We start from the raw sequence: 13,328 nt of genomic DNA on the forward strand, positions 1-13,328 counted from the left end.
GATATTTGAGACCCTTGTACACTATGTTACTCTAGACTATATCCCTGCAGGCTCGGCTCTATAGGATAGAAACTATTCTCGAGTGTTGTAATATATAAAAAGCGAGGATACCATACGAAAATTATAATAAAATACTTACCAAAAACCAAAACAGAAGTAAAGTAAATCAAAATAAGCAAATAATAAACACACTAATAATGCAGCCTAAGCTGACTGTAATATGAGCGGATATGTATACTCTGAACTTTGCTCGCAGATATAGGCGTTCTTTAATGTAGCTTTTATAAAAGTGTTCAAATTGTTTAAATAAATCATATGATATAATATAGAGTACATGACCATGCTACCTCGAGAGTTTTGCAGAGATGGTCGTGACACTCAAGGTGTGTAAAAAAATAACTGTCTGCATTATAATACCTCCGATGACAAGCGGTCAAATTCGTGTGCAAATTAATCTATCTGTATTGAGCAAAATAGCGTGAATAGAGACACAGAATATATCTCGGAGCCATATCCACGACACAATAAACAGAAAAATAAAATATATTAATTATAGTGTATGACTAATATCAATGAAGTCTCTCCAGATAACCAACCTCCTACGTCCATATCGAATGATTGAGCCTAACGACCCATCCCTCGCATAAATGACATTTATATGAGAATCATAATATAGTGTTAAAATGAATAACAACAAACGAACGACAAGAAAACAACAATAAAAAGACAAGAAGCACACAATAAACATGAAAATTCAATTTAATTTATCTAAATGCCATAATAAGTCATTTTATGTTTTGGCAATCTCCCTTGTGTCGTGAGAAAATGCACAAGATCGTCGTCGGCAAATCTTGACTGTTTAATATGCACTCCAGTATATCAACTGGTTGCTAGCCAAACGTTCCAATTTAAATACAAACAAAATATTTGTATGCAAATAATTTATGCATAATTATCTCCCCACCCAATCCATTGAGATCTGTATCGATTTCAGTTGATTTCAAGCCTCGAAGCAAGCTGAACGTGATTTTGAGCGACAGATTCATATTTGTATTATAACGATCATAAGTTATTAAATGAAAGCTAAGGTATCCCCAAGAAGATCAACGACCGCTCCCGCTTAGCTTTGAGAATTCATAAAAAATTAACCCACGAAAATAATATCACGATACATATTCCAAAAAATAAAGTCAAACAAATTTCAAAAGCATTTCGCGTCACGGGAACAACAAAATATTGTTTTGCGTAAGCAAACAGCAGATTTCTGTTTTTTTGGCCAAAAGCAAAAAACAAATAAATATTAAATGTTAAGCACATAAACTTAATGTGGGACTAGGGCCGTGCTAAAGATGCCACGCGGCTTAATAGCGCATATTTCATACAAATAAATGTTTATATTTGAATGTTGCGCCTTAAATTAAATGTTAAGCGTTCTATGCAGCATAGCACATTTTTAATTTACTACAATGAATTTTTGTGTTGTTTTTGCATTTTGTATTTTACGTTGACGCGTTGTTTTTTCCCATTTGCAATAATCCTTTTGTTTTGCGCTGTGTTTTCCCCAATGCAATTTTATGCGAAAAACCGAAAGAAACATTAAATGGAAAAGTGTGAAATTTATTTTTAAAAATATAAATTAATTGGCTGCACGCCAGCTGCCATAAAAACGTGAATGATTTTTATTTATTTGCCATTTTGTTGTTGTTTTTGAAAATTCTTGTAGATTATGTCAAAAAAGAAAAGTGGATAGTTATGTAGGATTTTCCCCCCCACCAAACAAGCAGCAGAAAGTTTGCCAAATTATAATTGCGAAAAATGTGAGCCAAAACATATGCCCATGTACTAGTCATATATAGCTGTGTTTACATTTCAAAATCAATGCCAATGCCGTCGTCGTGCCAGCGGCGCTAATGGATCGAATTGAATTGGTTTAGTTAGTTGAGTTGATTGGGTTGCTATCGTTGCTGCTCGATTGCATTTCCGATTATACAAATTGCATTAATGCATATTGATATTGGCAGCTTGACAAGAATTGCACACACACACACACACACAGAAAAGTTAAGTGGCCAAAGCCTATTAAACATTCTTGTGTTGGCTTTGATCTATTTGCTGATTGATTTTTGAACTTCGGGTTGTGAATATTTCATGAATTAATAGGATATAACAGAGAGTGAACTGACATAACCAACCTATTAAACATTCTTGTGGTCTATTGATCTATTTGCTGATTGATTTTTGAACTCAAAGCGTAGTACGCAGTTTCTAATTATTCAGCCCTTTCATAATATTATTTTTTATTTCAAGTTTACCGTTTACGCTGCTCTATGTGGGTCAATGGGTTGTATAACCTTCACTATCAGCAGTATTCATATATATTTAGTGATAAGCGCAGATTGCTGATTGCGACAAAGTTGCCCACAAAGTTTATGTTTGGCTCAAAAAGTTTGTAGTGAATTTTTATTCTCAAAAAAATGTTAACATTCCATTAGTTTGCATAATTTGACATGCAAACGCTGCTTGCGTGTGCTAATTGACTAAAAATAATAACAAATTGTATTGAACAACAAATTTGTGTGTTTAGCTGAATTTTTTTTGTTTGAAGTTGGCTCGGCCGGTTCGTTCGGTTTTTGTATTTCGGGCTATTGGCCTGCTCATAATTATTATAAATGCCTATATTCAATTTATTTCTGTGTACGCATTTGTATTTAGCTTTTTTTTCAGTTTATTGATTAATGTGTATTTTGCTTTTGGCGCGGCATAAAACAAACAAATATGCATAAGTTCGTATTTTACTCAAAATATTTGTGCACTGTGCTTAAGGGAAATACGCGTCTATATACAAATTAGATCTATAAGCTATAGCGCCGCGTTCATGCCACATTTGCTGGCGTGGGTTGTTGCTGCTCGATTCTAAACTTAATATATATATTTATTTTTATAGACCCGAACCTGTTGCGTTTCGCATTCGCATTTTATACACACCTCGCACAGAATTTTGTTTACTTGCCCCAATCGGAAATGTTGCATAAAATTTACTTAAATTAAGCAACACACAAATTGCTTTTTAAACGTATTTGCTATTGATCACTTACCTGTTGGCTTTGGTAGATTATAAAAATCGAGTGTCTTAATTTCCGATGTCTCCACATGCGGCGCGAATCCTTCATACAAATCACTCTCCTCCAAAATGCCGCTCAGCTTATCAGCCTGGGCCGATGTGTCTCCACGGTGATAGGGCATCTTCTTAGCCAGCTTGACTACAAATTTGGCTTAAATATTGCTTATCGAAAATCCTTTTAGGCGTTAGTTATAACAAAAATTTCTTGTTGTGCGCAATATCAAAATGTTGTCAAAGTATTTTTCTTATTTTTATAATTTGTGACTAGAACTCTTCGATTTTGTGTATTGCAGTTAGTTTTCAATTGTTGTTTGTTGTTTGTTGCTTGTTGTTGTTCTGGCTTAGCAGCTGCTGAATTTATGGAGACAGAAATACTCCAATACGATGATGCCGCGCGGAATTCATTATAATGAATGCTTTTAGCATAAATACTTGGGGCACATAGCGTTGGAAGCGTTCAACAAGCTGCAAGGAGAAAGAGGAAGAGTATATTAGTAAAAAATATTTAATTTAGCTGCTCTGTTCGATTAATCTAATAAATATTTAAGCCATATTTTAAGCATAAGCTATCAAAACTTTAACTGACTTACTTATTTAATTTATTATACAGCTAATCACTTGAACATTAAATTCGTATTTTTAGCTTTTAGTTTAAAATATTAGTTTATGTGCTTCTTATTAATTTTTTTGATATTATATATATTTTTTAATTTGTATACCGCAAGAATTATTTTAATGAATAGCTTGGCATAGTTTAATATGAACTAAGAGCTCAAAGTAAAGTTGAATTTTATATTTAAAACAATGAGTGAAGTTGACTGCTTCACATTTTGAACTCGACTGTTCAACTGGCGAAACTATCACAGTTAGAATTTAGAATTTTAATTCAAAAGTAACTTTGGAACATAAAGTGAGCCGCTCACGCCTCATTGCATCCCAATTTGTAATAAATTTTCACATCAATCATAAATCAGTGCGTCTGGCCTGCAGCATTGATCAATCAGTTATGTGTAGACATATTGTATATACAAGTGCCGACATCTATACTCTGCCCCTACATATAAACATGTTGTATTTATTTATTTATTGCAGCTATTTAGTCCTTGTCACTTGGTCTCAACTGAGTTCCCGAATCGGTTCAATGACACGCATGAAGAAACAAAAACAACAAAACGCGCAACATTTAATTTCATTTCGGCCAAAACGACAAAACAACAACAACAACAAATTGAGAAATTCTCATATTGTAGACAAGGCGCCGTTGGCTCATAAAATACATGAAAACGGCATTTAATGCCAATGGCTATAAAAATCCCAAAAACTGTACACACAGATTCAGATTCAGAGTCAATTGTGCGCTTATATAAGCTATATACATATATATGTGCTGATATATACAGTGGGCACAAACGCTTAAGCATCTTTCGCTTATGTGCATTGTTTGAAAATTGCAGTTCAATGTGGCTCTAAATTCAATTTAATTTAGTTATAACTTAATTTGTTATTTTTTACACATAATTTCTATTTTAAGTAGCGTTTACTGTGGGCCGGCAACTCAGTTTATTATCTTAGGACACGGCGCTGAGCAGCCGGTTCTGATTTCGATTTCTAATTAATTTCGAACAGCAACAACAACAACAACGAATGCATAACTTTATTGCTGTCAATAAAAATACTTAAAATACATGTAAATAAAGTAATGCCAGACAAATTATTTCGTTATTAAAAAGTCGAAAGCGTTGCGCGTCAAGGCTTCTAATGCTTATTTATATTTTTTCAAAATTTATTTATTATTTTATTGTCTTTTGATATCATTCGTGCTATTTGATAGCACGCAACTCGTTTTTGTGTTTTTTTTTTCGTTGACACCTGTCGCTCAAATTCTAAACACTTAACACCTTCGTCAGGTAATGATCTATCAGAGCTGTCTGTCACAGCTGCCACGCCCACTTTGCAAAATGTTTGAGACAAGCGAAATCATTATAAATGTCAAACTCAAAAATGGCAAGAAGTAGTTCGTGTTGTTGCTTTACGTGCGCCGCATTTTAATTGAAATTTGCAATTCAATTGAAGCATTTGCTTTTTGCTTTTTTGTTTTTTATTCTGCTGCCAAAGGTTTTATTTGTTGTGCAAATATACAGAACTAAACTTGAGCTGTTTAGCATGCGAATTGAGCCGCAGGGCGATGGAAATAAAAGCGTGGAGCACAAATTATACGCATGAAGTGCTAGACAAAATAGAAAGGGAAAAGAATTGAAATGCTTAAGTGAGCGTCAAATAAATTAACAAGTCAATCTAATATTTAAATTGTATTCATATTTTGATTTAAGCAATCTTAATGCTTAATTAAGATCATTTTGAATAAAGCTGTGATATTATGTATACGCCAGGTGTGCATAGCTTTTGTGTTCTAAGCTCTCGCGGCTATGAATGAGGCTCCTAAACAAATATAAAGCAGATAAGAATTTAAATTAAGTATACGCATAGTGTGCATACTTTTTATAGAGAGATAAGAATTTAAATGTTTTATTGCAGCTAAGTGAGATTTTAAATAAATCAGCAATTTAATCGCAGTTTCTATTTAATTTTAAATATTAAACAGTGTTAGTTTTAATATATTGTGCAATTTTTTTCTATAAATTTTTATATTTAAGTTTACGTTGTCTATCACATACTTTATTACATTAAGTATACGCCAAGTGTGCATGCTTTTCCTTTTTTTATGTTCTTGGCTGCTTGGCTGCTGACCTAACTTTCATATCATATTGATAAAGCCCAATAATATCCACTAAGTAATTGCTGTCTAGATATTTTGTTGTCCCCACTATCATTAGCGCTGATGTTGACTTAATAGCCAATGTGCAAATGTTGTACTATATGTATGTCAATATATATATATATAAATGCTCGTTTTGCATTTCAAGGTGTCTCAATTTATGACTATCGCAATAATAAATAGCATCAAGAACAACAAAAGCAAATGTATGGGTGTGTATTGGTGTGTGTGTGTGTGTTTTGTATATAAATAGAGTTATTAACTAGCATTTGTTGTTTATTTGTGTGCATTGCGCGCGATGTGAGACATTTGTTGACTTGAAAATTGTTGCACAGCTTATTTAACGCAATGAAATCAAATTAAGCAAACGCGTAATCAAATCACTTGAGCGCACTCAATTGAATTCAATTGGATAACAAGTCAACAGGCAATAGCAACGGCAACAACTAAATGAACTATGACAATCTTTTTTACAACATTTAATTAGTTACCCTCAAGTCAAGTAGCTGTAGCTAATTAAAACGTTTATGCAAATCAACTGACATGGGATGTCATGTTGCAGTCCGAGGTCAGTTGCTCTCTCGCTCGCACGCTCGCTTAGCCATTAAGCTCCCACTGCGGACAGTTACGCAGATTAAACATGGCGGCAAATGTCAGTGCACAGTGTCCAATGAGCGCAGCATAAACAAGTCAATTGCCTATGGCCCGACTCTGTCTGATGTGGGAGCGACGTTGCCGTCATTTCAATTGAGAAACAGGTGCAAAACGTTTGTGCTAATCAAGTGGCTCATTTGGTGTAATCAACGGCAGTCGGAAGGCCACTTAACCCATTTCAACAATACAAGTGCAACACCCACGCTAGTGCCAACATGCCACACACAATCAAGTCGGAAATTTTTTTCACTCAAGCAATGAAAAATTTCCATTGTTTATGCACATGCATTTTGCTATCAGTTTGAATTGCTGACTGCATCGTTGTTTAAACAGGACACACCCGACATGAACGTGCAAGTGCAAGAGACCACGAAGGACAACAAAAGGACAATTTGTTGAAGCTCCCGAAGCGTAGCAATAAAAACTTGACGTTGAGCGCTTAACTCATTGGTGAGCAACTTGGAACTTAGCGATATGTAGCTTTGCATACAAAACATTGATGAAATTAATATTGGTGAAATAAATATTGTTGAAATTAACATGGAAATGTAGCTTTGTATACAAAACATTGATGAAATTAACATTGGTGAAATAAATGGTGAAATTAATATTGGTGAAATAAATATTGTTGAAATTAACATGGAAATGTAGCTTTGTATACAAAACATTGATGAAATTAACATTGGTGAAATTAATATTGGTGAACTTAAGATTGGTGAACTTAAGATTGGTGAAATTAATATTGGCGAAATTATTATTGGTGAAATTAACATAGAAAAGTAGCTTTGTATATAAAACATTGATGAACTTAAAATTGGTGAAATTAATATTGCTGAAATTAACATAGAAAAGTAGCTTTGTATACAAAACATTGATGAACTTAATATTGGTGAAAGTAATATGGGAATGTCAAAGGCAGTGACCAATTCGCATTGTATGTAATACCAATTCAAAATTCACCAACAATCGTATTCACCAACACTTTCTTGTAATAAAACATGAACCAGCAATTAGAGTAAACGAAATTACTTAAGCTATAATATTGCAATACATATTACTTGAGAATTCACACATGCTCCTCACCAATATTAATACCAATACTAGTCGTACTACTAGCTTGTGCTATTTTCCACTTTTCCCAAGCAATTGTCATAAATTTGTAATGCACATTTGATGGCCTAGGCTATACTTAATATCAAACTTTAAAAACAAATTGACTTTTATGACAAATTACAGACTCAGGCCAGGGCTCCAACTAGGTCACTAAACTGAACATTGTGTGTTTGGCTATTGTCAACGATTTCTTATGACTTTTCAGCTACACACACACACACCTAACAACACACACACACACACACTTGAGAGTCTCACATTTGCATATTCTATGTGCAGTCTAGTGGTTACTTGAGCGAGCAAGAAGGGCGCAACGTTTAGAGCGTGCTTAGCGTCTGCTTAACTGGGCCAACGACGACGACGACGACGACGCCCAGCTGCCAGCTGTCACTTTTCAAAGTCCTTGTAGCTAAGCTATGAGTGCAATGACTTGGCGCTTTTCAGCCATCAAGGCCATTAAAAAAGAAATTGTGTCAATTCGGTTTGCAGCAAGAGCAACAAAAAGAAATAGTATAAATAAAGTAAAGAAAACAGAAATTATGCCATCATATGCTTAGACAACAATGTGGGGCAACAAGCAGCGCATTGGGGTGTCAGGACACTTTACGTCAGCAACAGAGCAAATAAAATTATGTCCAGCACAACAAAAAGAGAGAGAGAGAGAGAGAGAGAGAGAGAGTGAGAGCAGTGTGTGTGTGGCTGGGAGAGCGAGTAAATCAATGAATGAACGCACAAACGCACAAACGCGCACACGCACACGCAAGTGAGATAGACATAGTTAAGTTACTGAATCAATTTAAATGCTACGCTATGCTTCACTCCCCAGAGCATGTTTCTGTGTGTTTGTGTGTGTGTGTGAGGCGAAAGGGCAAGCAAAGGACAAACAGCGCGCAGACAGACAGCGGAGTCGACTCGGCAGCTTGTAAACGTTTCGAGGCGCCAAGGAAATCAACTTGTCAATTTGGCAAGGACAGCCAAAAAAAAAAAAAAATGAAGCTTGCTACACCAAGACTTATCATATGCTTGGCCTGGCCAAAACGAGAGACGTCAGGCTTGACCTGATTTTAGCGCACATTACCTGTTTTTTATTTGGGCAAGTTTTGTAGACGCGGCGACGCTGAAAATGCCAGCACGCAAGGCTTTTCTTTTTCGTTGCTGCCGCACAACACAAAGGAAAACCAGTATAATGCACTTGCCACAACAACAACAACAATAGCAACAACTGCGCAGTTCATTGAACTGCAACATTAAAAACTGCAACAACAGCAGCCAGCACCATCAGCAACATTATATTTTCATTTTTTTTCTTTCTTCTTTTTGATTTCATAATAATTACATGCAAGCTCGCACACACAGCTGGGCAAAGAAAAATCACGTGCAGACTTTTGCTCTTTTTGATTCCCTTGAAGCCACACACACAATAAAATGCAACATAGCCCGTTAGGAAAAGCAATTGCCAAGCAACTTTGTTGCATGTGTGTGCTGCTGCTGCCCAAACAAAGTCACGAGTCACAGCAACATTTTCGTTATGTAATTGCGTATGTTTTTCTTTTTGTTTTCCCAAACTGCCTTTTTTTCTTCGTTGTTTTGTGTGTGTTTTGGTATTTGCTGATATAGTTTTGGCATTTTTGTTTTGCTTGGCTTGGCAGAAAAGTTCACTACTGCAGCGACAGCGATGGGCTTGGGGCTCGGACATGTGTGCTATGGTTGTCAATTTAGCTATTTTATAGCTAGCTTTAGCTTTTTCTTAAATTCGCTGGCAAGCTTAATTTACAAATTGACCTAATACACTATAAATAAAAAATCAATTAAAATATTTAAAATTAATTGTGCTTTATTTAAAAGCAGAAGAACAATTTATATAAATTATAATATTGCAGTATATAAAAAACACATAATTTTGATATTTCTGGCATACCTTAATAACTCATAATAAATTAAGAACAAGAAGAATAAATAATTTGAAGTGCGGCCAATTTTTTTTGCATGTAAACAATGCTGCACACTAAATTTATTTATATTTTTTATTTTTATTCTATGCACATGTTGTCAATGTAGCTATTTTATAGCTAGCTTTAGCCTTTTCTTAAATACGCTGGCAAGATTAATTTACAAATTGAGGTAGTACACTACATATAAAAAATTAATTAAAATATTTAAAATTAGTTGTGCTTTAAAAGTAAAAAGAACAAATTATATAAATTTATATATTAGCAGTTGGTTTTATATATAAAAATAATAAATGTTGATATTTCTGGCATACTTAAATAGCTCACAATCAAGTAAGAAGAAGAATAATTAATAAATTTGCAGTGCAGTTAATATTTCTTGCATATAAACAATGCTGTACGTAAATTAATTTATTTTTATTATTTTTATTCTATGCACATGTTGTCAATTTAGCTATTTTATAGCTAGCTCTTGCTGTTTCTCAAATTCAATAAACGAAATAAATTTAAAAATTGTTCTATTACACTATTTTCTAATAATAATATAGTAAAGAACCACAAAGTTTTGAATTTATTATTTTGCAGTAAACCCTAAAGCTGTGGTCAGCACTATGTGTGCACTATATACATAACATAAGCATATAAGAGGAATAAAGGCTAAAGAAGAGAACCATGAATCATCGCAATTTGCATTTGGTTGTGTTCGTTGAGTGTCAACTAGAAATATGCATTTTATCGTTGCTTTTGCTATTTCCACTTCTTTCTTTACTTAATTGTGGTCAACGTGGCGTATTGCAGCTGATTTACAATATTCATTACGCATACGTCATGTTGACACCGCAAAAATTGCTGAACGCATTACATAAGCTTTAGAAACTTTAATTTAAAATGCTCGAGTTTTTTACTTATAATTTTTAGCATATGCTCAGCTCACTTTATTTTAAGTGTTATATAGTCCGTAAGTGCATATTAGTGAATATAAATAATGCTAAGTGGCAATTTTGTTGCCAATTTCGTTATGGACAATATAATTTTTATGAAGACATCAGACGGCGTCAAACGGGGGCAGCACTTAAATTTCAACTAATTGCACCGCATTTACGACACTTAATAGACGAACGATGGCGCACTCGGCCATATGTCGCTCGACTGGCAAAGCTAATGGAACCGCTAAAACACACAAAAAACGGCTATTGTTATAATATGGAAGAGAACGAGAACTACACACAAATGTGTGTGTGTAAAAGCGTCTGGAGAGCTGCGTAGATTGATCTTGTACGTCTCTGGACTGGGGCAAGGCCAGCGAAGGCGAAAAGAAAACAAGCAGCAGCGCCCTGCCAAGTTGCGAAAATGTTTACACTTGCAACACATGGTGGGGGCAAGTGGAGCCAACAGTTTGCTGTTGTTGTTAGTTTGTTTAAATAAAAACTATAAATGTCTTGCGCTTATAATTTACTCGCAAATGCAATGAAAACTTTAATAACTGCACACGTTACGTATACGCCTGAGCTACCTGTAAATTGATGTGCAATACTCTTTCCCTCACTTTTGTGTACTTTCTGTTGTTTGCTGGGCACAGCTGTAAGTGAAGATGTTCAAATAAATAAACTAGCAGTTGTTTTTAAAGCGCTGTTGAAATATGATAAACATCACGTATGGCACATTGATGAGCACAAATATCAAATAAATTATGAGCAATGTAATCAACAAATAGTTTGCTGCTGTAAATTGTAAAAATTTCAATTTATTTATAGCTATGACTACGCATAGTTTACAAATCTAATAGTGCTAAACATTAGAAATATATTCAATGCCTACTTTTGGTTTTTTGCCATAAAATAAAATTGAATATGCAGATTAAACCGAATATTATAGATTGATAAGATAGTCGAGGCAGCAAAGTTATAGCCTAAAGTCCACAGCGTTGGCTTGCACCCAGCCAAGAATCTATTGATAAGCAACTGGAACTGGAAGACTCTATCTTTTCTCTTGCTGTCTCTTTCTTAGTTATTCATTTGCTTGATAAGTTCTGTGTGTTAAGTAATCTCAAGCTGTTGAAAATGACGCTGTCACGAGTCGAGCGCATAAGCCAGCTGAGTGTTTGACTATTTTTAGTCGTTTTAGTTGTTGACATTGATTGTAGTAAAAATCTTGGCAATGGCAGCGCTCAATGTGAAAAGGAGGCGTAGCCGTCCGTCACTGCTCTATGACTAGACCAAGATCTATGTCTATGACGACAACGTCATCAATTCAATTGTCAATGTGTGAGTGTGAGCAAACTTCAATAATAAATCAACAGTACTATAAATTTCGCTCTTCGATTGTGAAATTTGCGAGTTGGGAACCGGTCGGTCCGCCGTATGCCATCATGTGTTTATATTTTTATTCATACTTATGACATACTTAAAAGAATTTCTGCTACCAAGAAAGAGCAAAAAGCCGTGACTCAGCTTTGAACACCAGTTGAGACTTTGACAAAAACAATTGTTCTAGACTATGCCCAAAAGCATTCCACTGAACTTCACATGATATTGGAGACTTGTCGCTAACCGACTCTGAGACTGAGCCCGAGACTGAGACGGAGACTGAAACTCGCTGCTGCAGCCATCACGTGCTTTTCAAGTCTACAGTAAATATTGTTGACTTGACGCCCAGTTTGCAGTTTGTTGTAAACAATGCTGCGGCTTGTTTCTAAATATTTATTACTTGGCATTTAATACAAAAGCATTTTAGGCTGGGCAAGCCAACAGTTTAGTTTAGGCCAAAGGGGTTCATTAGTTTTATGTTTTGCGTATATAGAGAGATCGTAACATTTGCAGTTAAAATACATTTTAAAATTTATTTTTTATAGTTATGAGTTAACTTTGGAACCAACAATAAAATTAGTCAAAAAAAACAAATATTTTTATTAGTAAAATGTACATTAAATCTTTCGCATATATTGCGTTTATTTTTTTTAATATTTTAACTTTGGCACTAACTATAAAATTAAAATAATTTTTTTAAATTTATATAAAGCCTTTGGTTGCTTTTATTTATTTTATATTTTCAAATTTCTTGCATAATAAGCTCTATGCTCTAGTTGAACATTAAGCAATCACGTGCGATGCATTTAAAGCTTTGCTAATTACACAGACACGAAGCCAAAAGCCCCAAAATGCATTTGCGTCAATTTGCAGCTGCGTATGCAGAATAGATAAATATTGCAAGCGGATAACAGCAGCGGATAAACACGTAGAACAAGCGTTTAGCTTATCGTAATAATGGATAACGAACTTTTGTTACAGTTTGATTAAAATTTGCACGTTTATTATTCTAAAAATGTTCCATTGCTATTTTTGTGGCACTGTCTGCTAATTAAAGAAACCAGAGTTAATTAATTAGTGGGCATGTGTGAGTAAAAAGCAACTGTGTGTCGCTTAAAATGTGAATAAGACAGACAAATTATAAATTTGTTCAACCAGAGAGCAAAGCGTGCGAAAATAATAAAAGCATAAAAATTAAATTCCAACCCACGCAAAATACAGCGACGACCTCTAGGGGGAGGCTGGCTGTGCTGGGTGAGAAAAGTAAAATGATTGAATTAGCGCAACGCAGAAATTTACAAAACAAAAATTGAATAATAATCCAGCAATGATAATTAACAGACAGACAGCAATTCAAAAGGCATGAGCTGAGTGGGGGGGTGTTGTAGCATAAAATATGCAAGCAAAGC

General features: G+C 34.6%; 1 protein-coding gene across 5 annotated transcripts in view; it reads right to left on the reverse strand.

The window, feature by feature from the left end:
- The window catches only part of LOC108606481 (GTPase-activating protein skywalker), a 36,758-nt gene that overhangs the window by 17,071 nt on the left and 6,359 nt on the right, over positions 1-13,328 (reverse strand). For all 5 annotated transcript variants that reach the window (XM_033294962.1, XM_033294967.1, XM_033294965.1 and 2 more), the window contains one exon: positions 3,096-3,586. In XM_033294962.1, the coding sequence (XP_033150853.1) occupies positions 3,096-3,243 (148 nt within the window). In that variant the 5' untranslated portion in view covers positions 3,244-3,586. The remainder of the gene's footprint in view (positions 1-3,095; positions 3,587-13,328) is intronic.

This window comes from Drosophila busckii, chromosome 2L (genome assembly GCF_011750605.1).
Source record: "Drosophila busckii strain San Diego stock center, stock number 13000-0081.31 chromosome 2L, ASM1175060v1, whole genome shotgun sequence".
Taxonomy (NCBI): domain Eukaryota; kingdom Metazoa; phylum Arthropoda; class Insecta; order Diptera; family Drosophilidae; genus Drosophila; species Drosophila busckii.